The 27,982-nt window shown below is 45.3% G+C and overlaps 1 protein-coding gene across 5 annotated transcripts; it reads right to left on the bottom strand.

Moving 5' to 3' along the window:
* Positions 1 to 206: 206 nt before the first annotated feature.
* Positions 207 to 27,982, bottom strand: MBD3 (methyl-CpG binding domain protein 3). Of its 5 annotated transcripts, none has more exons than XM_075903255.1 (8): positions 27,832 to 27,946; positions 26,798 to 27,119; positions 12,862 to 13,021; positions 12,448 to 12,585; positions 10,262 to 10,352; positions 9,536 to 9,713; positions 5,119 to 5,310; positions 207 to 2,067 (listed from the first exon to the last, which is right to left on the bottom strand). In XM_075903255.1, exons 2-7 carry the CDS (start codon positions 26,905 to 26,907, stop codon positions 5,124 to 5,126), a joined length of 864 nt encoding a protein of 287 aa, XP_075759370.1. In that variant the 5' UTR covers positions 26,908 to 27,119; positions 27,832 to 27,946; the 3' UTR covers positions 207 to 2,067; positions 5,119 to 5,123. The 5 variants fall into 5 exon arrangements, with proteins under 5 accessions (XP_075759370.1, XP_075759371.1, XP_075759372.1 ...); XM_075903256.1 differs by lacking the exon at positions 27,832 to 27,946 and adding an exon at positions 15,318 to 15,374 and having other exon boundaries at positions 26,894 to 27,298; XM_075903257.1 differs by lacking the exon at positions 26,798 to 27,119 and having other exon boundaries at positions 27,832 to 27,982.

Genomic DNA, 27,982 nt, shown 5'->3' with positions numbered 1-27,982 from the left:
ACACTTTCCTAGTCTCTCATCCCTCATGAAGGCATGGGAGTACACTGCAGTAAGGACCAGTTTTTCCACATAATTTTAATGGCATTTCCCTCCTTCAGGTCCCCTAACGTGCTCTCAAAATTCAGTTCAAGAGCTTCTTCTTCAGGGCAGCTTGCAATAGCATAGCACAGATACTCAAAACAGGGGCTTGACACAGACTAGAAAAGTTCTACTTTCTGAAAGAAACATTTAATTGAACACAATGAATTACAGAGGACAGGTTTACACAATAAAAACTGTAACAAGACTTCAAAAATGAAAATAATTCTAACTGGCAGCTGTACCACTGCCAAAGCAATGCCTGCAACAGCAGCAGTAAGATACAAATCCAGCCTTCTTGTAGTACTCTAAATGATGAACAATCCCGTGGAATTTTTTTTAAAGGAAAGGATTAATATAGCATTAGTCTCTTTGACATGGGACATTTCTCAGATAACATAGTGGCTTGAATAGAACTACCGCCAAAGGTGGTAATTACTTTCCAGGAAATGCCCCTGGGCCCTCACTGTTATTGCTAAACATTCCTCTATGATAGAGACTCTAGGACTACTTCTGTCCTAAACTGAGAGAGACCAGAAATTCATACAACTGACAGAAGTGCAGTATTTGAATCCAACTTTTATACTATACTCTCAGTGTCAATGGACACTTGCAAGCACAAATTATTCATGGATATCCAAAGACAAAAAGAATTTGTATCCAAATGGATATTTTCTTCAATCTATAAACTCAGATCTTCCCCATCTCCTCAGTCCATCCCTCCTAGATGATTCATTTTCATCCGTCACTAGTTTCCCTCTCTATCTGCTTAAAGATGCACAAGAAGAGATTGAGGAATAATTCAAGGTACCCATGGTGAAGCCAAATACTTATGAACACATTAAGGCAAGTTTCACATCATTTCACTGTTGGACAAAGAATGCTGGTTACTCCACTGCACATGCAAGTAAGAAAGAGTCAATAAAAAGCATTAGATTCATCATTAGATATTATAGAAAAGTCAAAAACTTTTGCCTCTCTTGTTTTTAAGAGAGGTCGGAATATTACTGCATTCATGTGCAGCTGTACAGAAAAGTCTATGGGACTGGACTTCCTTCACTCCACATATACTAAAACAGAGACTGGGATACTTGGCACCTGAAAAGAGAGGAGGAAATTTTCCTCATCGTTGTCCAGAAATAAGTCCTACTGTACTTTCTGTTTTAGCTGAAAAGGTGTCTCCAACCAGACTTGCACCAAGTCACTACAGCCATCGATATACTTAGTTCTGAAACACCTAATGAGCTATGTCTGGACACACAGGCTTCCATGCCAAGTATTGGCAACCAATGCAGTGTTGGAACTAGGTATAGAAACAGGGTGTCTCTGATACAAAACTGATTCATAGAGTGTAACTTTCCAAACTCATTACAGGCTGAATTGGAAGAGGTACCAGCTTTTCATCTCTAAAGACTACTCATTAAGTCCATTCTAATTTTGAGAGGAAAACGAAATCTAGTGTCCTGAATTCACATACAGAATGAGAATCTACAACATACAGTCTGGTACGAACGGGTAGCCTGTAGCATAGTGGCTACAGAGTGAAAGAGCATCTCTCTTGCCCTCCCCTTGTGTGTTAGGGTGAGAAAAATGGTTTCTCTAGGTCACTGTTAAAAGGTACAATGATAGAAGAGTCTGGAAAAATTTGACTCCTTTATATTATTGACCCATGAATAAAAGGGAATTTGGTTTCAAGTTTTAGGTTTCCCCCCCTTTTTTGCATTCCTTTATTTCCCTTCACACTTTTGTATTCCCCTGACCCTTTAGAAAAGGAAGGAGAAATATAGTTTAGTCAAGTTCATCTTCAAAAATACCCAGCAATTAATGAGCAATCAGCTTCTCAACTTTTTCCTGAAGTGGTTTTGAACATGCTCAAAGGTACAGTTGGATGGTTGGTGCAATTTAGTCTGTAGACACTCTTGGGTTTGTAAATAGTTGTGCTGACCCTGCTGATAGGGTTTTAGACAAGGGATTCTTAGACGGAACTCCCTGGAAGAAAGAGGAAGAAAGAAACACTCAGTAAATCATCAGACTTCTTTACATTTTTTGTAGCAAGTGATCTCTTAAAGGATCTCATCTAGATCTTCAACATGACTGCCTCTTTGGCCCAATTTGCATCACAGTAATATGTTGTTTTATTTGACTGGCTGCTGTTGCTGGACTGCTTCACCAGAAAGGAGTGAAAGATACAGACTGCTCAAATAAAGTTACAATTATTCTAAGTGGCAACAGAAGAAAGAGGAGGGAGCCCAAATAGAAGACAGCATCTTCCATATCCCACATGGACCCCATAATAATGATTATGGAAAAACAAAGATCACTTCTGACCCAACATGGCACTGACAGGCAGATATCACTGCCTCCCAGGAGGACTTTCTTTTCTTTCTTGCTCATGTTCAGCACTGTCATCCTCTAAGGCTACGTCTACATTGGCAAGATTTTGCGCAAATACGTTCAACACAAGAGTTCTTGCGTTAAAGTATTTGCACAAGAGAGCATCTACACTGGCATGTGCTTTTGCGCAATAGCATCCGTGCCAGTGTAGATGCTCTCATGCGCAAGAAAGCTCTGATGGCCATTTTAGCCATCGGGCTTTCTTGCGCAAGAAATTCATGTAGCCTGTCTACATGAGCAACTGTTCATGCGCAAGAAGCCAAAGAGGGCTTATTCCTGAGCAGGAGCATCATAGTTCTTGCTCAAGCAGCACTGATTTCTTACATTAGAACGTCAGTGTTCTTGCGCAAGAACTTGCGGCCAGTGTAGACAGGCAGCAAGTTTTTGCGCGCTTTTGTGTAAAATCTTGCCAACGCAGACACAGCCTCAGTGTTTCTTTCTTTCCTAAGAAGCTCAAAAGTCTACAATCTATGTAGCAAAGCAGCAAGGACATAGGCTCTTATTTCAGGGACAGATTACTGGTTGCTTTTCCCCGGATAGAACTTAAAATGATCAAACTTTAAATAGTCATTGAGCACTGTTTTTGTTTCACTGCATAAACTTATATGATGATACATACATAGAGTTCCTGGCTATGGTTGTAATAAAGCAAAGGAACAAGAAAAAAATACATTGGCTTTCCTTCCATAACATGTCTTATTGTGTTTGGATACTGCACTGCAACACCACATACTAAATGAAGATCTATTGGTTTGGCACTATGTGAAGCGTTGAAGATAAAACCACTGCTTGATTTTTTTAAAAATAGTATTAGTTAAAACTAGCAGCACATGGAAATAATTAGTGTTCCTTCAAAATGCACCCACGTATCTGGGTTGTGTATTAAGCATGTGATAAGTACCAAGTGATAATCTTGGAGAACAAAATCCTCTATGTGATCCAAAGAATAGCTACAAAAGTGTGACAGTGCAAGTTCACTCCAGATATGTCTCCGTTAACATCTCACTCACTCCCGGCCTAGAGAGAATGTCCAAAGAGAGTTCATCTCAGTTGTGATTACTGTTATGACAGTCTCCTGTCAATTTAGAACGAAGTCTCCCAAATTAGTTTCACATTAAGACCCCTCCTGCTTCCTACCTTTTGAGACTAAAGTTTGAGTGAGATAAAGTTTGAAAATTAAACAGCTCAAACATCCATGCTCAACTAAATGTGCATATATTTAAAGAGGGAAGTAATTGCTTTTAAGTGCATACTAAAGAATCAGAGGACCGGGAAGGACCCTCAAGAGTCATCAAGATAAGTCCCCTGCATGCATGGCAGGACCACGTATTGTCTTCCATCCCTGATGGATGTTTCATTAATATGCTCTTAAAAATCTCTAATGATGGAGATGCCACAAGCTCCCTAGGCACTTTAGAAGAGTGCTTAGCCGCCCTCACGGTTAGGAAGATTTTCCTAATGTCCAACCTAAACTTTCCTTGCTGCAATTTACACTCATTTCTTCTTGTCCTATCAGAGGATAAATGAGAATTTTCCCCTCTCCTCCTTGGAACAGCCTTTTAGGTACTTGAAAGCTATTCTGTCCCCTCTCATTCTCTTTTCCAGACTAAATAAACCCAGTTCTTTCAATTTTCCCTCATAGGTTATGTTTTCTAAACCTTTAACCATTTTTCTTGCTCTTCTCTGGACCTTCTTCAATTGGTAAGAACATAACATAAGAATGGCTGTACTGGGTCAGACCAAAGGTCCATCTAGCCCAGCAGCCTGTCTGCCAACAGTGGCCAGCGCCAGGTGCCTTGGAGGGGGTGGACCGAAGACAACGATCAAGTGATTTGTCTTGTGCCATCCGTCTCCAGCCTCTGACAAACAGAGGCCAGGGACACCACTCTCACCCCCGGATAATAGCCTTTTATGGACCTAACCTCCATGAATTTATCTAGCTTCTCTTTAAACTGTGTTATAATTCTAGCCTTCACAGTTTCCTCTGGCAAGGAGTTCCACAGGTTGACTAAACGCTGTGTGAAGAACAACTTTCGCTTGTTAGTTTTAAACCTGCTACCCATTAATTTAATTTGATGTCCTCTAGTCCTTATATTAGGGAACTAATGAATAACTTTTCTTTATTCACCCTCTCCACACCACTCATGATTTTATATACCTCTATCATATCCCCCCTCAGTTTCCTCTTTTCCAAACTGAAAAGTCCCAGTCGCTTTATTCTCTCCTCATATGGGACCTATTTCAAACCCCTGATTATTTTAAGTTGCCCTTTTCTGAACCCTTTCCAAGGCCAAGATATCTTTTTTGAGGTGAGGAGACCACATCTGTACACAGTACTCAAGATGTGGGCGTACCATAGTTTTTTACAGGGGCAGTAAGATATTCTGTGTCTTATTTTCTATCCCTTTTTTAATAATTCCTAACATTCTATTTGCCTTTTTGACCGCCGCAGCACACTGTCCACATCTTTCCTGAAATGTGGTGCCCAGAAATGGATACAATACTCCACCTGAGGCCTAATCAGCACGAGCGGAAGAATGACTTCTCATGTCTTGCATAAAACATTCCTACTGATACTTACTAGACCAGGGGTGGGCAATAATTTTTGAGGACGGGAGAAAGGAGGTAACAGTTTGGTTACATTACCTGGACTATACATTCTCCATCTCCTGGTCATGATCTTGTTCCTCCTCCTCTTCCTCCCCTTCTTCATCACCCCCGTCCTTCTCTGAAGGAGCATCACCATCCCTTGCTATTTCCTCCACGTGGGCAAGCATGTCAGCCATCAGTGCCTCTTCGAGCCTCTTCCGCACCTGCTGTACAAGCTCCTCCTGCTTCCTGCACAAAAACAACAAACACTTATTACTTTTCACAGCTGCCAAATTCGAGGGAAGGAGTGCTAATGCCTCAGCTGTGAGGCTGGAGAAGAGTGATTCTCTTTTAAAAAACAGAATATTTTAAAGTCACAATGTCAAGTTTTAATATATCATGGGTGGAGCCGGTAGCAACACTGTCTAACACTTCCCACTATACAACCTGTTTTTCAGCTGACAAACACTTGGGCTGAAATTCTGCATGTCAAGTAACTGCCTTGGCATAAATCATATGCATAAAAGGTTCAAATGCAAAGTTTCAAAGGCACCTCTGGCGTTTGCTAATGTTTGTGTGCTTGATTTTGCAATCAGAACAATGTATTAACACAGGTTTCTGTGTTTATTTATACATATATTACACATGCAAAACATAGAAAAACATTCTCTTGTAAATCTGCACAGAGTTTCCCAGGAGTCAAATCAATTATTACTGTAACACAGCAGAAATGCATATTAAATAGCATAATCGGTGGGGGGGTGAGGGGGGGAGTGGGCGACAAACCAGCAGTCCATCAGACCTTTCAGTCTGGTCCCTGGGAGCAGGGTTGGGACAGCCTTGAATGGGAGGAGTCAGCCCAACTCCGGGAAAGCCCCTTTCCAGCCCCTCCCCCTTTCATCCTGCCCCCCTCCCTGCAGCCTCAGCTCCCCCAGCACCTGGGTGACACAGTTGCTGCACCATGAACCCCAGTACTCTGAGTGGCACGGGCAGCTGGGGGCTGTGGGGGAAGAGGGAAAGGAAGGTAGATGGGGGTGGAGAGCAGAGGGGTTGGATGGGGTGGGTGCCAAGCCATGCCTGGCTGTTTGGGGAAGCACAGCCTCCTCCAGCCTTCCCTACAATTTCAGTACACAATATAGCCTCAGGCCAAAAGGTTTTCACACCCCTGGCATAGTCACTTGGCAGCTGCACTTCAAGTCAAAGTTTGGAAGCAGACTGAAGAGCTTCAAAAAGATCTCACCAAACTAAGTGATTGGGCAACTAAATGGCAAATGAAATTTAATGTTGATAAATATAAAGCAATGCACATTGGAAAAAAATCCCATCTCTCTCTCTCTCTCTCCCCCCCCCCCTCTATATACACACACACACACACACACACACACACACACACACACACACACACACACACACACACACACACACACAATATGATGGGGACTAATTTGGCTACAACTACTCAAGAGAAAAATCTTGGAGTCATTGTGGATAGTTTTTTGAAAACATCCACTCAGTGAGCAGTGGCAGTCAAAAAAGAAAATACCGTAAAATCTCAAGTATAATGCACACTTTTTTCCTGGGTTTTTTTTAGCATCAAAGTTGGGGTGCGCGTTATGTATAGGAGATTTTTTTTTTTTTTAATTTTTAAACTCACACTCGGCGGGCATGAGCTGGGCCGGGGGAGAGGGAGGGGAAAAGGGGAAGGCACTGGCTGAGCTGGGGGTTGGGGCTGGCAGGCGCAACCAAGGCACGCCAGCAGCTGGACGGGGGAGGCTCCCCCAGCAGGCACGAGCTCAGCTGGGCAGGGGGACCCAGTGGCAGGCATGAGCTCAGCGTGCGCGAGCTCAGCTGGACAGGGGGACCCAGTGGCAGGCATGAGCTCAGCGTGCGCGAGCTCAGCTGGACAGGGGGACCCAGTGGCAGGCATGAGCTCAGCGTGCGCGAGCTCAGCTGGACAGGGGGACCCGCGGCAGGCGCGAGCTCAGCTGGGTAGGGAGCCCCGAGGCAGGCGCGAGCCCCTTCCTTCCTATGCATACTAAAATTTCTAGTATAATGGGGGTGCGCATTATAGATAAAAGTTTAGTTTATTCAAGAAGTCTGACCTTTAAAAGGCAGACGCGCATTATACATAGGTGTGCATTATACTCGAGATTTTACGGTAGAATGTTAGGAGTCATTAAAAAAAGGGATAGAGAATAAGACAGAAAATATTTTATTGCCTCTATATAAAACCATGGTACTCCCACATCTTGAATACTGAGTACAGATCTGGTAGCCTCATCTCAAAAAAGATATATTGGCACTGGAAAAGGTTTTGAAAAGGGCAACAAAAATGATTACGGGTTTGGAATGGGTCCCATATGAAGAGAGATTAAAAAGATTTGGACTTTTCAGCTTAGAAAAGAGGAGACTAGGGGGTGGGGGAGTATGGTAGAGGTCTATAAAATCATGACTGGTATTGAAAAAGTGAATAAGAAAAAGTTATTTACTTATTCCGACAATAAAAGAACTAGGGGCCACCAAATGAAATTAATAAGCAGCAGGTTTAAAACAAAGAAAAGGAAGTTTTTCTTCACTGAGCGCACAATCAACCTGTGGAACTCCTTGCCAGAGGATGTTGGAAAGACCAGGACTTTAACAGGGTTCAAAAAAGAACTAGACAAATTCATGAAGAATGGATTAGCCAGAATGGGTAGGAATGGTGTAAGAATGGAAATATGACACTCCAAATTTCAAAATAGCCGATTTTGAAATGCTATTGAAATAAGATATGCAATTTGCATAGTGCAAATTGCATATCTTATTTCGAGTTTAGAGTACAATGTAGACGCACCCATGGGGGAGACAAACCTATTTCTTTTGCATTTCAGTGCAAGTTACAAGGAAACTAGAGACCAGTCAGACATACTGGTCAGACTCTGCAGCAAGCAAGGTCAGAAGTTTGAATTGTGGGGAAGAATTACATTTCATTTATTTAAATCTGTCACTGTACAAGGCTGCCAGGTGAAAGATAAATAGTTGTCTCACGATTCTTTTTCTATAATGGTCTCATAGAATCTTTCACTCCTGGTTCTTAGTCTTTTAACCTGAACCTGGCAGAACTTCACTACTGAAGATTTTTTACTCCAAGGCATTAAAACAGTACAAATCGGCCCTTAGTACTCAGCATGCTCCAGCCCTCCCGACTACAAATGCTGCCTTCAGAATGATCCAGTCTACTTGTTGGAATGAGCAAGGAAACACCAAATCAAAAGGGCGCTCCGAAGAAAGGCAACTCAAAAGAAAAGTAACCTCCAAACTCTGTGGAGATAGCAAGGCAATTGAGAATCCTATACAATATCCTCAATGAAGCAGAAATCCAAAGCAAGTAATATTCTCTTTTTTGCAGATACCACTCTATGCAGCAGTCTCACTTCTTTGAGAGTAAGAATTTTTAGACATGTCTCTAAAAGGAAAAAAGGGTTGGAAACTTGCAACAAGGAGCTATAACAAAACCAATGCCTACAATGTAGACAGAAGAGGTTAACTTATCTTGTACAGCAACTGGAGAATTTGGAGATATTTTGTTCCTATGAGTGCTCTGTATCAGAATGTGCATGCACCTGTGTGATCTTGACTGGAGATTGTCAGTAGTATCTGTAGGTGCATGACTATGCCCTATACATCCTTGTCTTCCAGCAGACGAAGGTTGGACATGTTGCTGCTCCAGTTCCTTCTCAACCATGAAGTTGAGAGAGAATGATTTTGGAGCAGAGGGAAAGGATGTAAGACAGCAGAGCATCCATAGGGCCAAAAAAATTCCATTTACTGTATAAAGATGAGTAACCTCTCCTTTGAGTTATTGTTCTGTGTCAGGAAATTCCCAAGCAGTACCACACTGAATGAGATGGATGCTGAGAAGAATTCAACATGGACCACAGAAGAGCATCAGTGAAGGTTACATTGGTTCTAGAAGCACGCACAAGATCATAGCACTAGGGAAAAGTGTGCTGTTCACTCCCTCCACCCTCAATTCCTTCTTGCCACCGGTGACAGTGCTTGCTGTGCTTTGGCCAGTTTTGCTTTTTCTGCAAACACAGTCTGTGCTTAATGAATATGGTTTCTAAATGTAAACTCGGATAAAAAATGGAAGATGATAGTTCTCTGGCGATTAGAAGTGGTAGGTGCCTAGAGAAAAGCAGAAGTGTGCAATGTTGTCCTCTACCAGAGTGACAGAATATTTCTTTCCCCAAAAGATTCAAGAGGAAAAATTATCCAAGTCCAAACACAACAGTCAGAGCTAACATTCTTTTCTTTCATTTCTAATTAAATCAAGTTAATAACAATTTGACACACTAATTTAAAGCAACCAAATAAACCCACTGAACCATATTCATCTATCAGGTATAAGCTTAGCTTTGATAAAAAGGGGATTAGCGGTTTTACCCCTATAAAACATTCCATAAAAAAACCCAGTGACATTTCTGGTTAATACCTAATGTCTTCATCCGTCACCATAAATGCTTTGCAGAGTGGCTGTGAGGTATTTAGCCAAACTCCAGGGTTCTTCTCCACAGCTGCAGAGAGCTGTCCAGTGATGGGCATAGTGCTAGTGTGCAGGGCACTGGCTATCGCAGACAGAAGGGTTTCATCTGTGCAACCAGGTCCAACCCCTAAAGAGAAAAATTCTGTAATTTCCACCAATTTAACAGAAATAACCAAAAACAATACAGGCTGCCACAGTCTCTATTTTATAATAAGTGGAAGAGCTTTATACTTTAAAAGTCAGCACATTTTTCTGTACAACATACATTAAAGAGACCCTGGCTAATATAAAGGCATAGCAATTCCTTTATATTTTAAAATGATACACTTATTTACTTCTTTTTCCCAGTTTAAATCTCGAGGGCTTTCAGTCTATCACAGCTATCCTCCCACATGAGGATGACTGGCTGAAACTTCCTTCAGGATCTGTCAAAAGAGCTCCTTAACTGAGTACAAGTTGAGTGACATGCCACTTTCTCCTACTGTCCCTCAAGATCCCTCAGGGCTAAGTACAATGAATTTTAGACTGACCTCAGTCACAACCAATTCCTTCTGAAGTTCCTCCTACCACAAAGTGCCAAACACCTGACAGGAAGTGGTTAAGCCCATAGTACCTTCAAAACACAAAGCTATTACAACAGTGCCAGGCCTACAGTTAGAAGAATGGTCTAATTACCTTGTAAACCCTTTGGAAGGTCCATTGTTTTCACCAGTTCTTCTGCAATGTCAAAGGCATTCAGTCCGCTTAGTTTCTTCTCCCAGAAGAGCTAACAAAGAAAGCATTAATTCACTCATGCAAAACAACACAGAAACACAGCAAAGCACCTGCCTGCCATGGAATTCTATAGAATTGAGAACTGGAGCTGATATATCTGGCATTACTGTAAGAAAAACTCAGATGAGTCTACAGAAAGGGTATAGCTTGCATTTCCATCAGTCAATCAACAAAGCAGCTCCAAGACTGGAAGAATCACCACAATAGTTCTCTCTTGATTTACTGTCTTTAAAAAAAGTTGCCTCCTTGCCTTCATTCTGGAATTTCCAAACTTTTCCTCTGCACCACTAGGTTAACGTAAATGGTATGAGACAGTATTTTTGGTAAGTATTCTTTTTGGCTGACCCACCAATCTGCTCTATGGTAGCTTCCAAAGAATTGTTCCATGACTTTGCTTCAGAGTTACTTTTAAAGAAAGACGGCAGAGCAATTCAAGTCACAGCCAAGGTAAAGACCAAATAAAATCAATGCAGTAGTTTAATCAACAGATATGAAGCTTTTCATTTAGAGAAGGTATCGCCTAATATATCTGGTAAGAAGAGGCAATATTACAGCTGGGTCCATATTCAAATCACAATCCAGAGACCAGTCAGTGGACTGCTACAGGACTATACCAATTTGCCTGACGGCAATACTAGCTTTTCTGCACCAAAAAGCAGTTTCTTCTAGGCCAGCCAAGAACCACACAAATACACAAGTCTCCCGGCTCACCTCATACCACCAGAAGACCCAAACTGTGACACAATCTAAATTACTTCCCGTGGGCCTTTCACAATAATGCTCTCAGCTTCTAAGTGGCAGACTAGGAGATTTAACTTCCAAACCTCAGGAGGTAATCTCTAAGCCCATAATTTTCAAGTCCAAGAGTTAAGTATCTGGCCTGGGCATTATTTCCAAAATTAGAAGGAAGAGTAGGGGCAAGTCTGAACAAAACTAGAATGGAGAAAGTGCCACAGGTAAAACATTAGGAAACTTTAATCTAGCAGCAGCAAGGATTGTTGAACATGCAATAGAGCAGAATCTAGAGATGAATAAAGTAGAAAGTGAACAAAAAGATCCACAGTGATAATCAGCTTGCACCAGCACCCTCAATGTTTAGAAGGGTAAAAGAAAGTAAATTGGACAAATGCAGGAAAAGCCTCAAAACCACCTTGTGTGTCTTCTGGACAATGCTATTATAAAACCAGATAGAGGCAGCATGGTAGGGAGAGCAGGCGAGAGCCAATGCTTAGGGGGAGTTGGCTTAAAAGCCAGGTCCTCAAGAGGACACGATCCACTGAACTGCTTCTTCTGTCCCTTTGCTGCCTCTGTATCAGATAGTTAACATCCCTAGTCTCCACTAATTGGTAAATAGTCAGTATTGCAAGCAAAATTATAACCTGAATGTGACTGCTAATACTGACATTCACATGATGACCAAGTATTCTAGGAGATGACAATTTCTAACTTCAGGGAACCGGGTGAAAACACTAAAGTTACTAGGAGAGGCTTGCCCCGGGGGGGGGAGTAAACTGCAATCTCTGTTATGTGAAATGGAGACCAGATGGTGGCCTGTACTAGAACAGTGTGAATCTTCAAAAAAAAAAAAAATTGGCCATATCTATACTATAAAATACACAACAGGGAATCTATTTACAACATAGTTTGTCCATAAAACTGGTTATGAACACTCAGTGTGTAAAGCAGATCATCAGACCACTTTAACCATCATAGTGAAACACTTATTCTGACGGAGGCTGCAGCCTATTTATAAAAGACATGCCTACACTACATAATTAAATGTTTTGAACAGGATTAGGAACAATGTTCCCTCTAATCTTTTTCATCTATGTGCAGAATGTTATGTACACAAAGGCATATGCAAATGTGCACCACCAGGAGAAACACAAACCTAGCTGTGGGTGCTCTGCTAATCAGCTAGGCAACACTGGAATCTCTCCTGTGTATCCGCAGAAGTGCACAGCTTACAGGGAACACTGGTTAGGAGATAATCAATTTGTAACAGGTTCCATGACACTGATCAAATACAACAAGGTGCTAGTGTACATGTACCCACTGTTATACAGAAGGAAGACTGCAAACCTCACCTGGCGGGGCTGGTCCACAGCTTTCTGAGGATCACTCTTCACTTTGTTGCTAGGATGGTTTGTGATCTTAGTGACAGGCTGCTTGAAAATTGAGGCTGTCTGTCTGACCGGGAGTGCAGTGTTTAAGTCAGGTTTACCCTAAAGATGCAAAACAAAAGGAAAAAAAAACCCACACATTTTTCCAACAGCAAAGTTAAACTCAACACTCTTACGGATGAAAACATTTATCAGTTTTGGTTAGACCAGATCTACCTACAAGAGGGCCTAGGACCCAGATATGACTTTGGTCTCACACAACTTCCACATACAAACATTAATTCAAAGGCTAAATCTGTGCATGATACTTGCAAAACAGTATCTGTACCAACAAGAATATAGCAAAACCCCAGTCCTTCCACTGTAAGTTATTCTTACTTTGGCTTGGTTAGAACAGTCATAGCGCATCCTCTGTCTGTTCTTATTCATCTTACTCATCAGCATTTTGCCTGTGCGAAAGTCAAAAGAGCTCAAGTCCATGGAGCTCCCCAGGTAACGGGCCAGTTGAGGCTTGCTTCGGAACTTCTTCCCACTTGGGCTAGAGAAATAGAGGGAACAGAGAGAAAAATTAAACTTCCTAGGCTCTGGCTGAGCTGAATGTTTGTTTCATTAAAAAAAAAAAAAAAAAAAAAACCTACCCTCTCTGTGGCAGGAAGAAAACACTGGGCAACCAAGAGTAAACCCCCTCACCATCCTTCTCACTCATTCACTCTATATGGATGTGTGTGGATATGGCCTACTAGGCTCCCCTTCACTCTCCTGCAGTGACTAGGGAAGAGAGAGGGGAAGAACACATTCTCCTGTTCTACACATCAAAAGCCAAATTCAGTTCAGGTTTATAAGGGAGGCACCCAAATTACACCAGCCCTGAACTTGATCCTGAACATTCTGCTTCCAACACATTACAGGCATGTTAGCAATAACAAGGTGCTTAGAGAAGGTTTGGGACCCTTACTGATGGGGGAGAGGGGGAGAACGGGACTTAATGACAGATGATGTGGGAAAAGTTGGAAGTACACAATGCTTTTGGCCTCTGTTTTCACAGACAAGGTCAGCCCCCAGACTGCTGTACTGGGCAGCACAGTATGAGAAGGAGGTAAGTAGGCCTCAGTGGAGAAGGAACAGGTTAACTACTATTTAGGAAAGCTGGACATACACAAATCCATGGGGTTGAATCTAGTGCATCCAAGGATGCTGAGGGAGTTGCCTGATGTGATTGAAGAGCCATTGGCCATTATCTCTGAAAACTCATGGTGATGATAAGTGGTCGTGGACGACTGGAAAAATGCAAAAGATGCACAGGACAATCTGGAAATGTACAGACTGCTCAGCCTCACCTTAGTCCCCAAAAAATCATGAAGGGGATCCTCAAGGAATCCAGTGTGAAGCACTTGGAAGAGTGGAAAGTGATTGGGAAGAGTCAACATGGATTCACCAAGGTTGACCAACCTGATTGCCTTCTACAAGGTAACTGGCTCTATGGATATGGGGAAGGGGGGGATGTGATGTACCTTGACTTTAGTAAAGCTTTTGATAGTCTCCCACAGTATTCTTACAGTGAGTTAAATAGTATGGATTGGATAAATGCACTGTAACGTGGATAGAAAGCTGGCTAGATAGTTGGGCTCAATGGGTAGCGATCAATGGCTTTGTGTCTAGTTGGTATAAAGCAGAGTGGCCCCAGGGTCGCTTCTGGGGCTAGTTTTATTCTTCATCTTCAGGGCTCACCAAGCAGCGGCGAGCCTCGCTTGCCAGCCGCTGAACCACACGCTGCACATGCGTAGACTACGCTGCGTGGCTGCACCGGGCTAAAAATCTACTCACCATGGGCAAGTAGATTACATTAATTGTCGAGCCCTGTTCATCTTTATTAATGACCTGGATGAGATGATGGATTGCACCCTCAGCAAGTTCACAGATGATCCTAAGCTAGGAGGAGAGGTAGATACCAGGGATAAATATTAAATACTTGACTAATTGAATAGTAAATGCATTTTGCACTGACTATTCAATTAGTCAATAGGGCACCTATAGCAACAGCAACACTTCAAAGGCTAAAGTGCCATGTGGAGCCCTGGGTCAGCTGGAGACTCCCCCACTGACGCCAGGCTCCATGTGGCACTGCTGCTTTGACACACTGTGGGAAGCCTGGTACCAGGCTCCCTGTAGCATTTCAAAGCAGCAGTGCCACATGGAGCCCAGAGTCAGAGGGGGAGTCCCCAGCTGATCCCGGGTTCCACGCGGTGCTGACACTTTGAAACACTGTGTGCAGCCTAGGGATACATGGCGTTTCCAAATGGCAGTGCAGCATGGAGTCTGGGGTATGTCCTAAGGCTCCATGTGGTGCTGCCGTTTTGAAGGACCCCCCCTCCTCCCTCCCACTTGCTGCCTCTAACAGAGGCAGCGGGGGAGGAGGGGGAGTTCCAAAGAGGATGGAGAAGGGCTATTCTCAGTAGTGACAGATGGCAGAACAAGGAGCAATGGTCTCAAGTTGCAGTGGGGAAGGACTAGGTTGGATATTATGAAAAACTATTTCCCTAGGAGGGGTGGGGGAAGCACTGGGATGGGTTCCCTAGGGAGGTGGTAGAATATCCATCCCTAGAGGTTTTTAAGTCCCGGCGTGACAAAACGCTGGCTGGGATAATTTTGTTGGGCTTGGCCTTGATGACCTCCTGGGTTCTCTTCTATGATTACCCACAGTCTCACGTGCAAGCTTCAAAGCCTCAGTTCTCATGAGATTTATGTTAAAACTGCAGCATGAGCTTCACATCACTCTTCCTCTTTGTAACAAACAGTTTTTTATTAAAACTTCTGATTTCACTGTGATTACTTGCCTCCACAATAAAGTATTACAGAACAGTGAGGAAGGAAGAAAATATATAGCTGACAACCTGTAAAGACAGAAAGTAACACCTTTTGTTTTCATTAACAGAACAAATCTAAACTCTGAAAGACACTGCATTAAAGATGCACTTTTAAATGTTTGATTTAATGTGATGGAGAATAGCCAAGTAGCTCTGCGATATGTGGCCCAACTACTTTCTTATTATTTATATAAAACAAACATGGTAATAAAGAGTTACTAAATAATGGGCAGAATTCTCCTCAATTACAATGGTGTAAATCAGAAGTAAACCTCTACTGAACTCAAGAGCTATGTCACTGTGAAACTGAGAGGCAGAAGAAGTTTTGAAAAAGTCATCTCCATATAGTACTGTCCATTACAAAAATACAAACAACTCATCAGTTGTCTCTCGTTTATCTCCCAGCATCTTTGTTACCAGTAGCAATTAAAACTTCAGTTTCTGCTCTAGCCAAGTGGAGGACAATACCACACATGAAGTCACCAACTGCATACCATGGGGGCAATTTACATCTTCAGCACATTTATGTACCTATTCACACCCAAAAACCAAATCCCTCACTCAGTGCAACAAAACTAATATGCTAGCTTAAAAAGGCCAGGTAACTTTTTAATACACAATCGGAAAAAAAAAAAAAAAAAGATCTGTGGTGCTAGAAACAAATCTCAGTCATATTATCCAGATATCAAGCTTACCTCCTTTCACTAGCCTGGCAGTATACTAAACCTTGGATCTATTATGGACCAAACCGTTAGTGACTGAAAGTTCTTCATACTCTTTTTTTATTCCTGGAAAAATTCCATTTACACTGAAATCTGAGACGGAGTTTGCAGAACAGATTTCAGTGGAAGTTATGGAATTACCTAATAGTCAGGGTGGTTAAACACTGGAATAAAATGCCTAGGGAGGCTGTGAAATCTCCATCTTTGGAGATATTTAAGAGCAGGTTGGATAGATATCTATCAGGGATGGTCTAGGTCCGTGGTCCCCGCCATGGCGCCCGCAGGGGCATTTCTCTGCGCCCGCCAAGTGCTCAGGGCTGGCCTGGCCCTGGGCATGTGGCACATGCGCGGTGCCGGAGTCGGCCCCGGGCGCACGGTGAGCGCCAGCCCCGGGGGCGCCGCGGATTCATGCCCCGCGGTGCATGGGGGGGGGGGGGGAGCGCGCTAGCTCCAGCCCCGCGGCGCTTGGGGGAGAGAGCGCTAGCGCCAGCCCCACGGCGCTTGGGGGAGAGAGCGCTAGCGCCAGCCCCGGGAGCGTGGCGCGGCGCTTGGGGGGGGGGGGGGGGGGGGAGAGAGAGCGCCGGCCCCGGGCACGCGGTGCTGGGGGGGGGGGGGGGAGCACTGGCCCCGGGCGCGCGGCGCTTGAGGGGAGAGCGCTGGCCCCGGAATGCGGCTATGGGGGGGGGGGGGGCCCCGTCCCCCCGGGCGCCCGGCGGGCGAACGGCCACACCCCCTGGCGCCCGGCAACCCCAAATGGTTGGGGACCACTGGTCTAGGTGGTCCTTGGTCCTGCCATAAGGGCAGGGGACTGGACTTGATGACCTCTCAAGGTTCCTGCCAATTCTAGTGTTCCCTCTGCCCTTGGCTAGGGGAATGACTCTGTGCTGGCTTGCAGGTTCCACCCCCATCACTCTGACTGGCTGAGAATCGTGGCCAATGGAAGAGGCAGGGGACCATATGTACAAATGGAAGGGAAGCAAAGAGTCATCTCTGCCTTCCCAGGAGGTGTGCCAGATAGGTACTTCAATCCCCTATTCCCTTCTGTAATCCCAAGAACCTACACTCCCACCCTGCTCCTGCACCCTCCCTTTTGCCCAGACCCTGCAGCCCAACCCTGCTCCCCAGCAGTCCCCTCCCACACACCGGACCTTACAAAATCTATTAGCCCTCAGCCACCAGTTAATTCAAGCCTAAGGGGTAAACCCTGAGCCTTGGTTCCCTCCCCTCCACGCCCTGAGATGAAATGCTAGGGGAACCCTGGAGTCCTGAGGTTTTTTTGTTTTGCTTCTCATTTGTGTGTGACCCCTGGGTGATTTTTCTGGGAATCAGTGGCTCCTGATCCAAAAAAGGTTCCGCACCCCTGCTTTACGTGCTAAAATTTCAGATGACAATTTGTAACAACTTCATTTCTTCATTTTATGAAAAATTAAGAATCCTTTTATTTAGAAGAGGACTTAGATTATCTGCCTGATTTACAGTATACCCGTTGGATGCTACAGAAACGAAGAGTCCAGTAAAGGAGGCTGCAAAGATTCATATACCCACTTGAGACACAAAGCAAGCTAACTGTTTTTCTAATCCTAGGAGAAACAGAAGATGGTCTAAATTACAAATCTTAAGGGTTTTTTAAAACCACTTGAACATTATTACTTTTTTCTCAACTGTAAGCTACCAATAAAGCTTACTTTTTTTCTGATAATCTGAGATCTTAATGAACAAAATTTGGGATCTCTGAGGTTTCTAACAAATGGCAAAGCACCTCTTGAAAATGTATACTTGTCAGGATAAATGATACAGGAGTCTAGTAATGCAGGAATGAAATGATCTCTAAGCAGAATCATCGTCCCATTGGAAAGACAACTTCTATATTAGTATCATCCTCTCCAGGATCTTCGTTCAGGGCAACCAAAGCAGAAAAATCTCTTCTTGGTGGAAAAATTAGCTCCTTTGCACCTTTTAAAGGAGAACAATCTGAAGAAATAAACTTATACAAAGAACCTCAGTCACACGACTATTGGGAGAAGCAGCAACAGACCAACTAGTCAAAGCCCAGAGACTCTAGAAAAGGCAATGAGTGAAAGAGATCCCACAGAGCTACAGAGAACCAGATGAGATAAACAGATTTACTCTCTGAAAACCCCAGAGAGCTAGGGCCAACATGAGTGGGAAAGCCAAATATGGCCAGTCTAGAAAAGTCTCCCAAAAGACTCATGAAGATGAGACTACAATAAGTCCTTTCTTCAAATTCAGATGGAACAAAGCTGATCCCAAAGACTCTCGGAACAGTCTTCGTCATCATCAGTGAAGTCAAAACAGAAAACTCTTAGCCTGGGAAGAATCTCTGAGAGGGAAAGCAGAGTCATTCCTCCATGGATCCAAAAGCTCTCTGTTGTGAGATGCAAAGTGAGAGAACAGTAGAGACCATATCAAAATACCGAACATCCCTTCTGATGTGTGTCACAAGCAAAAATTTAATAGAAATGTAGCCATGTTCGTCTGGTCTAGCTGAAACAAAAAACAGGACTATGTAGCACTTTAAGACTAACAAGATGGTTTATTAGGTGGTGAGCTTTTGTGGGCCAGACCCACTTCCTCAGATCTGAGGAAGTGGGTCTGGCCCACGAAAGCTCATCACCTAATAAACCATCTTGTTAGTCTTTAAAGTGCTACACAGTCCTGTTTTTTGTTTCAGCAAAAATTTAAGTGAAATATCCTCATAAAATCTAATGTCAGCCACCCTAAATTCCTCTCCCTATGCATGTCTCTTACAACCTTTAGAGTCTGACTGATAGGGATTGAAAATAAGCTTGCCTTTTTTCCTGCATAACAACCTTCAAAATAAAGATGGAAGATTCAACATAACTCCTTGCTTTTTTTCAATGGTCTCAGCAATAGGGAGAAGTGTTCATAAGCCAAAGACATCACAAGCATTACAGAATGTCCAGTTTGAACCAAAAGACTCCGATCCAGTGGCCTTGCTTGTAGGTACACTGACCTCTCTGGAAGCACCTTCAGATTTTTTTTTATCCCAACATGCATGCGAATAAAGGTTGAGTAGGTCTGAAAGAGTAATCTTCTCATCTTAAAAAGGGGTGATCCATAACAGATCCTAGCACTAGAGACCTTGTACTGTTTGAAACTAGACTTTATTAGAGCTCAATAGTCTATTCTACACTTTTAGCTGGGGGCCCTAACTAGCAGCAGCCTGTGCTAGAACCTGCCACTTCATGAAAGGTGAGAGCCTCATTTTGGTGTAATCCATCAGAAGCAACTACTAGCAAGATCTGAGACATGAGAGAAACAAAAATACCAAAGACAGCCAGAGAGGTGACTAAGTGCTTGTAGTATCTGGACTAACTGAGACTCCAAAGAATCAAGTCTGCACCAGATGTATTGAACAATGTGCAGTCCCAATCCCTAGAACCAGCTCCAACTCATTCTAGGTAGAAACCTGAAGAGTGAAACAATCTCTACTCACAAGAGAAAGTAGCTTACAAATGCATCCTAAAACAGTTCTGAGGATGCATCTCTGCCAAACCCACAAGGGGGGAAAACACTGGGTTTGGACCAAAGTGCTAAGAAAAAGGCATCTAAGTGCTGGAAAAAATCTATTTTATTCTGACTACATGCCTTGAAAACAAACAAAAAAATGATACTGTACCTACAGTCTTGCTTGAAGAGTAGTGAAAGATCAGAGCCAGCACTGTAACAGTCAGAAGCCAATGAGAAGCTCATTAACTAATCACTATTAGAGGAATTGGTGGAGTGTTTTGGGGCCTCAGAGAATCTTGTAGCTAGAGCATGCTCAGTAGAACACAGAGCCCTTGAGACAGCCTACAGGTACCTCAGAGGGTCAAAAAAACCACCAAGCAATAGGTTTTCTACTTGATTTGCTCTGGAGGCATGAAACGCAAGAGTAGTAATTCTGTGTTTATGGAATCTATAGAACAAAACTCTCACATGCCTTAGGAAGCGTCAACACAAAGCAGCCAAAAAAGGCATAGTTTCCCCTCTCCCTTTGCAGCTTACCAAAAATGTCAAAATTCTCTAAGCATTAATGTTTTTGAAACCAAATGAATTTCAAGCATCCCAAAAGGACAATTATACATAATTTTGATATACAATTTTAGAGTCTTGGAAAACTCTCTTCCTGAAAACTTACAGCTTCAGCAAATAATCTGCTATAATAATGTGAATATTAATTTGTAGGTGGGGCTTCTCTGCCCTTTGCCAACTATTAAAAAGAAAGGAACTCCAAAGAGACAAATGATTTTTATGCTTGTCCATCAAAAGGTATATCACATTATCTACTTCCATGGCTTGTCTCAGCACTAACAAAAAGAGCAGTATTTTTCCAGAAAGTCTCATTTGCTATTCACAAACTTTCTGGGTGCAGATTACAATGAATGCGTCACAGCCTATTCATTGGTCAGCAACTGCCAGGTGTCTGCTCTATATGTGCAGCTCACCCTTTGTTGCATTCTCATTACATTCTTGAGAACTGACTGCAAGCTCAAGTTCATTCCCATTCCCTTCCACCTCCCCTATTAATCAAGTTTCCTCCCCTTTTCCTTTCCCATTAAGCATACATAGTACTAACCAGAGATTCACAGAACTTGATTGAAATGTAATGGACAAAGAGAGAACAGATCTCGCCTGCTTTCTGAGGAAATCAGAGACAGGAACCTAAGTGCAAATGACGACCAGCCAGCCGCACCGTCCCTTGCCATCAGAAAAGCAGAAAGAAAACAATACATAAAATGTTTCTTTCCTCCCTTTGCACTTGTATTACAACTTGCCAGCCTCAGACCGTGCATTCAAGTTCTTTAGTATTTACAGTTTAAGTCATTATCTCTTGCAGCAGTTGTATGTCTTTGTTCTGAGCTCTCAGCTCACTATAACAGGCATATACTCTTGTGCTACCTCCCTGGCACATTCATCCCTAGTAGTAAGCATTACCCTTGCTAGCTAAAAAGGCTGCTCAATACTCCCCCATATCTCTCCCTCCCAACACACCCCACTGTCAAAGTCATATTTGTAAGACACGATTCATAAGTTGCAATGAATGCCAGGTGACCCCTATTTGCTGGCTTCCCCTAACACTAACATCTGTCTACAGTAATAAATATCATCGCTAGCTACAGAGATAATTTGATACAACAGTTATGTGCCCCCGCCTCCCTCTTCCACAATTCCTCCCACTCATGAGTCTTAGAAGCCCCGCACAGAAACAAAATTTGTATTTCACATATGCAAGAGTGATCCATGGACATCCACATTCATGTGTGTGAATGCAGATAACCGTGGATATAAAACAGATAGCCGCAGATCTGGAAGACTCCACTAATGCTCCCTCTACTAACTGTACACCACTCTGCACATCATTAGTAGCTCAGTTCAGTAGTTAACTCCTCCCCTCCCCCCTACACACACATACAATGGCCACCAACCAACACACAGAGGGAAATTGGTCACTCTGACTGCTGAGGAGCAGGGAGCACCCACTGTATGGAGCCACTGGCAAGAGTGATGCGCATTAGTTTCTTAACATAAGATAATGAGACAGTAGGAGCTTGACATGTAGTAGGCACCAGAATACTGAGCAGAAGGGAAATGTTCATAGGCTAAAGCAAGGGTGGCCAACCTGTGACTCTTGAGCCACATGCGGCCCTTTGCTCACAGAAATGCAGCTTTCAGGGTTACAACTCATTCAGAGCCACATGCCTGCAATGTGCACACACCCCAGTTCCTGCAGGGAAAAGTGCGTGGCTGTGACAGTGGCAGCTCCGGTGAGACCCAGGCATTGGGTTAGAATGGGAGGGGCCTGGGGGTGCCTGGCTCTGGGGGAGGGCATTGGGTTAGAGTGGGGGGAGCTGAGGGGATCTGGGGGAGGGCATTGTGTTGGGGAGGGGCTGGGGGTGCCTGGTTCTGGGGGAGGGATGTGTGGCTCTTTGCACCACTATCCACAGCTCTATTGGCTCTTTGTGTCTAACTGGTTGGCCACCCCTGGGCTAAAGTGTCCTTAAATCCACGAGGGGTTTGGGTATTGACAGTAGTGAACTGGTAAGGATGATACCTGTCACTATATCCTAGTGCAGTGGTCTCCAACCTTTTTAACCATGAGATCACTTTTTCAATTTAAGTGTAATGTAAGATCTACCTCAGACCCAAATACCCTTGCCCCATTTCCTTCCTGCCCCTTCTTTGAGGCCATGTCTCTGCTTCACCCCTTCTCTGAGGCCTCACCCTGCTCACTCCATTCTCCTTGAATCTCACTAACTTTCACCAGGCTGGGGTAGGGAGTTGGGGCTGTGATCTTGGGCCAAAGGATTCAGAGTGTGGGAAGGGCTCTGGGCGTAGCCCAGGCTTGGGGACTGGAGTCCAGGAGGGGCTTCAGGGTGCAAGCCTAGGAATGAGTTTGGGTGTAGGGGGCTCACGTCTGGGGCAGGAAGATGGGTGTAGGAGGTGGTTCGGGGCTGAACAGGGGTCCAGGAAGCAGACTCTGGCTGGTTCTTTGCATAGTGCTAAGAGTGGGATGTGCCCATTGGGGGGGATATACAGGAGCAGCAGGGCTTAAAGGGTGAATGGGCACAACAGGGAGAATGCAGTGAGAGGTGGACCATATAAAGGGTCAATGGGTGGGCAGCAGAGGCGATAGGCAACCAGCCACCGCTTGCCTGCACTCAACAGCCACAGCAGCAAGCAGCCAGTTCTGGCTAGAAATAGGGCAAGGATGAGGGGGGTTTGTTGGCTAAGAGCCAGCACACAGTAGGGACTGCACTCACCAGAATGGGGAGTGGCCAGCACTGCATGCTGCAGCTTTGCCCAACCAACAGCTGCCATTGGAAACCTCACCACTCACTGCTGGTGGGTAGACGGCTGTGGAGCACAGATCCACCAGTACTGACGGAAGAGGAGAAACAGAAAATATGGGACAATTTGCCCCTTTATTTAAGGTGGAATAACTGAACAGCATGGTTCACCTGTGGCATGTGAACTTCACTATCAGAGCTCAGGTTTACCAGGAGAGGAATTTCTCAGAAGAATGTTATCAAGTATATCCCCACAGATTGAGTTGATTTTTTAATGTTTGTTCACAGGAATACTGGTTGGCACACTGTGGGAGCAAGAAACCCACTAAGAAATGAATGATACAGAGTTAAGACATACAGAATTGCTTGGGGAATGCCTTTCTAGACAAAACTCTTTAAGGAGCTCTTACAAAAGTAGACACAGCTGCTCTCTGTTAATTTAGTTCTGAAGTCACTGTTCTACCACAAGCCACACCCTGATGAGCAACCGCTGGGATTCCATCCATGAACCATGCTTAGGGGAAAGCCTAATTTCCAACCAGCCTTTGAAAGTGACTCAATCCCAGGCTGATCTTGGACAGTGGAATGCATTTGTCTGACCCCTGTAGCCAGCACAAACACATTCCCCTTCTACAGAAAGGAAGCTTTATGTAAAGAGTTAATTTCCAACTTACGCTTCCAAACACAGAACTACTGTACAGTCCTCTTATACTGAAGAACACTGCAGAAAAAGTACTGTCACCACCATTCAACTGTGGTGAGAGTTAATTCTTAAGTGTTGAGATGGCACAAGGAGCTTGCTTTCCAGTCATTTTGGTGCACAACTGAACATCTAACTTCCATGAACAATTACTGTGCATATACAATATGTAATGGAACACACAAATGATCAGATAAACAAATATTAGAAAAAGCAGAGGTGTTAAAAGTTACATGAGCATTTTTTTCATTCTATGGGCTGATCTATATTAAATAATGAAAGCAACCCAGTTACTCAATCTGCAGCAGGAGTCAAAAAAGTTTAGTGTTAGAAATCATTAGTAAAAGGGTATAAGATATTAAGACAGAAAATATCATGCCTTTCTACAAATCCATAGTATGCCCACATCTTGAACACTCCATGCATATTTGGTTATCCTCTCTCAAAAAAGTTATTGGAAAAGGTACAGAGATGACAACAAAATTCTTAGGATTATGGAGCAGCTTCCATACGAGAAGAGATTAAAAAGCTTCGGACTTCTGAGACTGGAAAAGAGATGACTATGAGGGAATATAATAGAGGTAAATATGGAAGTGTTATTTGCTCCTTCACATAAAGCAAGAACTAGTAGTCAACCAAAGCAATAAATAAGGCAGCAGGTTTAAACCACACAAAAGGAAGTACTTCTTCACACAACATGCAGAGAAACTCTTTGTAAGGGGATGCTGAGAAGGCCAAAAGTATAGCAAGGTTCAGAAAATAACTAGAAAAATTCCTGGACGATAGCTCTATCAATTATTTTTAGCCAGGATGGACAGAGATGAAACATCGTGCTCTTAATGTATCTAGCCCTTGTTTGCCAGAAGTTGAGAGTGGATGGCTCAATGACCTAAATTTGAAGTATAGCCGTCTGTTTTTGAAGACTTCCCTTTGAAATACAGGGCCAGCATGGCCATTCTTATGTTGCTCAAAGCTGTGAAAAATCCACATCTCTGAGCAACATAGTTAAGCTGACCTAAGACCCCGTGGATGCAGCACTAGGTCAAAGGAAGAATTCTTCTGTTGAGCTAGTTGTGTGACCGGAGAACACCTTCCACAGAGAAAACATCGCAGCTGCAGTGCTGTCACATTTGAAGCGTAGACAAGCCCCATGGCGCGCTCTCTCACTATAGGCACTACTGCGCTGCATCTGTACTGCCATAATGTAGACACTTTCTACAATGATGTTTTTCCCCCATCACTGTAGTTAATCCAGCTCCCTGAGTAGCTAAATCTACACAAGGAGCTAGGTCAGCAGTAGGGATATAGAATCCCATTTAATTGTTTAACCAGTTACCATTTGAAGGCGGGGGGGGGGGGGGGCGGGAGCAGGGGAGCTGCTCCAGCCTGCTGCTGGGATGGAATGCCCCTCCGCCCCCGCTCATTGCAGGCAGGGACTGCTCAGGCCTGCTGTGGGCAGAGGCTGCTTCAGGCCAGCTGGAGCAGCCCCTGCCTGTGGCCAGCGGTGTAGGGCTGAAGCAGCCCCCTGCCCAATATGGGAGCACCTCCAGACCCCACCAGTTAACCAAAACTGGTAAGCATCACCTGTTAAGGTGATGTTAACCTTTCACATCCCTAGTCAGCAGAGTGATTTTTTTTCACAACTCTAAAACACACAGCTATGATACCTAAATTTGAAGTATAGCCCTGGACTTAGTAATGCAGAATGCATTACTTAGAATGCAACAGAATGAACTCAAAATTTAGTTAATGTATGAAAGCCATATTACACCTTCTTTCTTTCTTTCGCAAAATTGACATATCTGGAAAATTCAATATAGACAAACAATATATGGCCTTAATTTTCAAGGACCAGCCCTCAAGCGCCGAAAAAAGTACGTATCTCTCTTACGTTTTGAGCAGCAAACTCAAATTGCTGGAAAAAGTCTTTTCTTTCTGTTGCAGAGCCTATGAGCAACAACAAAAGGGCTGATATTTTCCAATCTGAATACTCAATGCAAATGTCATTTTCCTGATTAACACTTTGAAAGATCTCTTCATAGCCAGAATGGTTAGATTTTAAAACTGAAACCTCTGATTTAGCAGAAGTTGATGGTGTACATCTCCTTAGTCGTCAGTGCCAAAGTTCCTGTCTGCTAGCTCAGTGCACTAGGTGAACTCATACTGCACTCCTCCAGCTTTGCACAACATGTTCCCTGCCCCCCCAACAGCTATTCTGCCTAAACTATCAGACATCACAGCGGCAGGTTTGGCAGGTCCTGGGTGCAGTGTTACTGCCCCTTGTGAATTCCCTCTGGGCATTATGTTCCACCCACAGACATGTGACACATACAACTACATTAATATACATGATTCTGGCAGTGTGGGCACATACCACATGCTTCCCCCTACGGCATAGTTACTGATTGTAATAGATTTCATGCTAACATAGTAGGTTAAGGCCTCCCCCCAGGATCCTATAGCACATTCATCTTTAGTAAAAGACAGCACAGAGGTAGAGCAAATGGTTGACCTCTCTCCCTCAATGCTCAGAGATCCCATAACAGGCTTGCCTACAGAAATAGACATCATTGTGACATCTCCCTGGACACAATGGCCCACCCTACAACCACCCCACAGCATATTCAGATAAAGTGATACGGATAAGTGTTTTCAGTTGCTCTAAGATCCCATATTTTTCATGCACCATCCGCCCCCATGACAGAGTTACCCACAGTGACAGGCATTACTGTGGTAGGTCAGCCTCTCTTCCCTCTACTCTTCCAACTCAATGGGCTCTAACAGCAGATGATTTATAGCAAGCTATTATGCTGGAGTGCGCGGCCCCCTCGGGTAACAGACAGCGGTGCAGAAGAAGGGTTTTGGGGGGGCTGCTCACCCAACCACGCCGCTGTCACTACTACAGAAGAATGTGCCACCTGCGATCTATAACGTGGTAGGGTGGCTGTTCAGCCCCGCAGCGCGCTGACTCGGAACAGATCTGGCTAGGGAGGGCAGACGCGTCCCCCCAGCCCTTCCACGGCACATTCCCCTAGAGTAAGAGCTGTGGGCGGGCCAGGCTCGCTGCGCCCTCGGGCCCCACAGCAGCACCGGGCAGGGGCCCCCCGAGCGCCTACTGTACCTTCCCGCGGGCCCCAAAGCGCATTCAGCTCCAGCAACGCATGGCTGCGGCAGGGCGGGCGGCCCGGCCCCCATGGCCCCCCGTGGCACATTCACCTATAGTAATAGACATCACTCTTGCCGGCTGAGAGCCCCGACTTTCTGGTCACTTCTTCCCTTTTCCATCCCTGCGGGAGGGCTGAGCACTCCCACCTCTTCCGCTCCATCTCGGCCGGGGCTCGGCCTGCGACCGCTCCCTCCTGGCTCCGCCGCGATCACTGAGCAGCAGCCGCCGCTGGCTCCCAGGCTACTTCCACCGGCTCTTCCCGGCCGCCGCGCACTCCTCCCGCCGCGGGCAGCGCCGGCTCTTCCCTGCGCCGGCTTCTCACTCTTGCCCCCCGCCGCGATGGCGCCGGTTCCTGGTCAGCCCCGCCCCCGCCTGCGAGAGGTGACGGCTCTGGCGGCTGTTCCAGACACTCGCCCGCCGCAGCGCCTGCCCCTCCACCACAGGCTGTTGTTCTGTGCTTACCTCCTCCCCCTACCTACCGAGACCCGGCTGTTCTACTCGCTGTTCACACCCCCTTCTAAGTGGCGCCTTGGCCCAGACTCCCCCCCCCCCCCCCCCGACACCTAAACGCGGCTGTTCCTCTCTCTTTTCGCGCCCCCGCCTGTGGCGCCGCCACTCTCACTGCTCCTGTCTCGCCTCAGCTGTTCCACTCGCCTTCCCTCCCCCCCCGAGAACCGCTGGGGCTACTACCCCCTGCCTGAGCAGCGCGCGGCAGCCGTTACTCCCCCTCCCCACAGCTCGGCGCGCGCGGCGGCCGTTGCTCCGCCTCCGCGGCGCCAACCTGAGGAGGGGGAGGCCCGACCACCCTGTATCCCTCCGCCCCGAGAGACCGCGTGCAGCACGCGCGGCTCGGCCGCGATATATAGTTCCCGCCTCAGGGGTGGGGGCGGGGGAGCCCGGCGCTTTTCCCGACCTGCCCCCCCCCCCCGGGCCACAGTGGCCCCCCCACCTCAGCTCGCCCCCCCCAGTGCGCTGTGCGGGACCCCCAGCGCCCCCCCCCATTTCCCCGCCGACCCCTGCCCCATCAGCCCCTCCCCCCCTCGGGACACCCCTCAGCCCCGCCCCGGGCCCCCGCGCCCCTTACCCCCCCAGAGCCGGCCGCCGCTGGCCGCCTCTGTGTCCCGGCAGCGCCGCCCTGGGCATCTTCCCTCCGCCCGCCACTGGCCGCAGTGAGGGCGACCCGACCTCTGCCCGCCCGGCCCGGGACCCTTCCTCCCCCGCGCGGGCGCCCCCTG

This window comes from Pelodiscus sinensis, chromosome 19 (assembly GCF_049634645.1).
Source record: "Pelodiscus sinensis isolate JC-2024 chromosome 19, ASM4963464v1, whole genome shotgun sequence".
Taxonomy (NCBI): Eukaryota; Metazoa; Chordata; order Testudines; family Trionychidae; genus Pelodiscus; species Pelodiscus sinensis.
The sequence above is the reverse complement of the archived record's forward strand: the minus strand, read 5'-3'. Positions and strand labels throughout refer to the sequence as shown.

Coding starts and splice junctions, on each gene's coding strand:
- MBD3 (XM_075903255.1), bottom strand. CDS start 26,907: ATGGAGCGGAAGAGGTGGGAGTGCTCAGCCCTCCCGCAGGGATGGAAA. Junction 9,714..10,261: donor CCTTCCAAAGGGTTTACAAG/GTAATTAGACCA, acceptor TTTTCTCTTTAG/GGGTTGGACCTGGTTGCACA. Junction 5,311..9,535: donor GTGACGGATGAAGACATTAG/GTATTAACCAGA, acceptor GTTTTTGTGCAG/GAAGCAGGAGGAGCTTGTAC.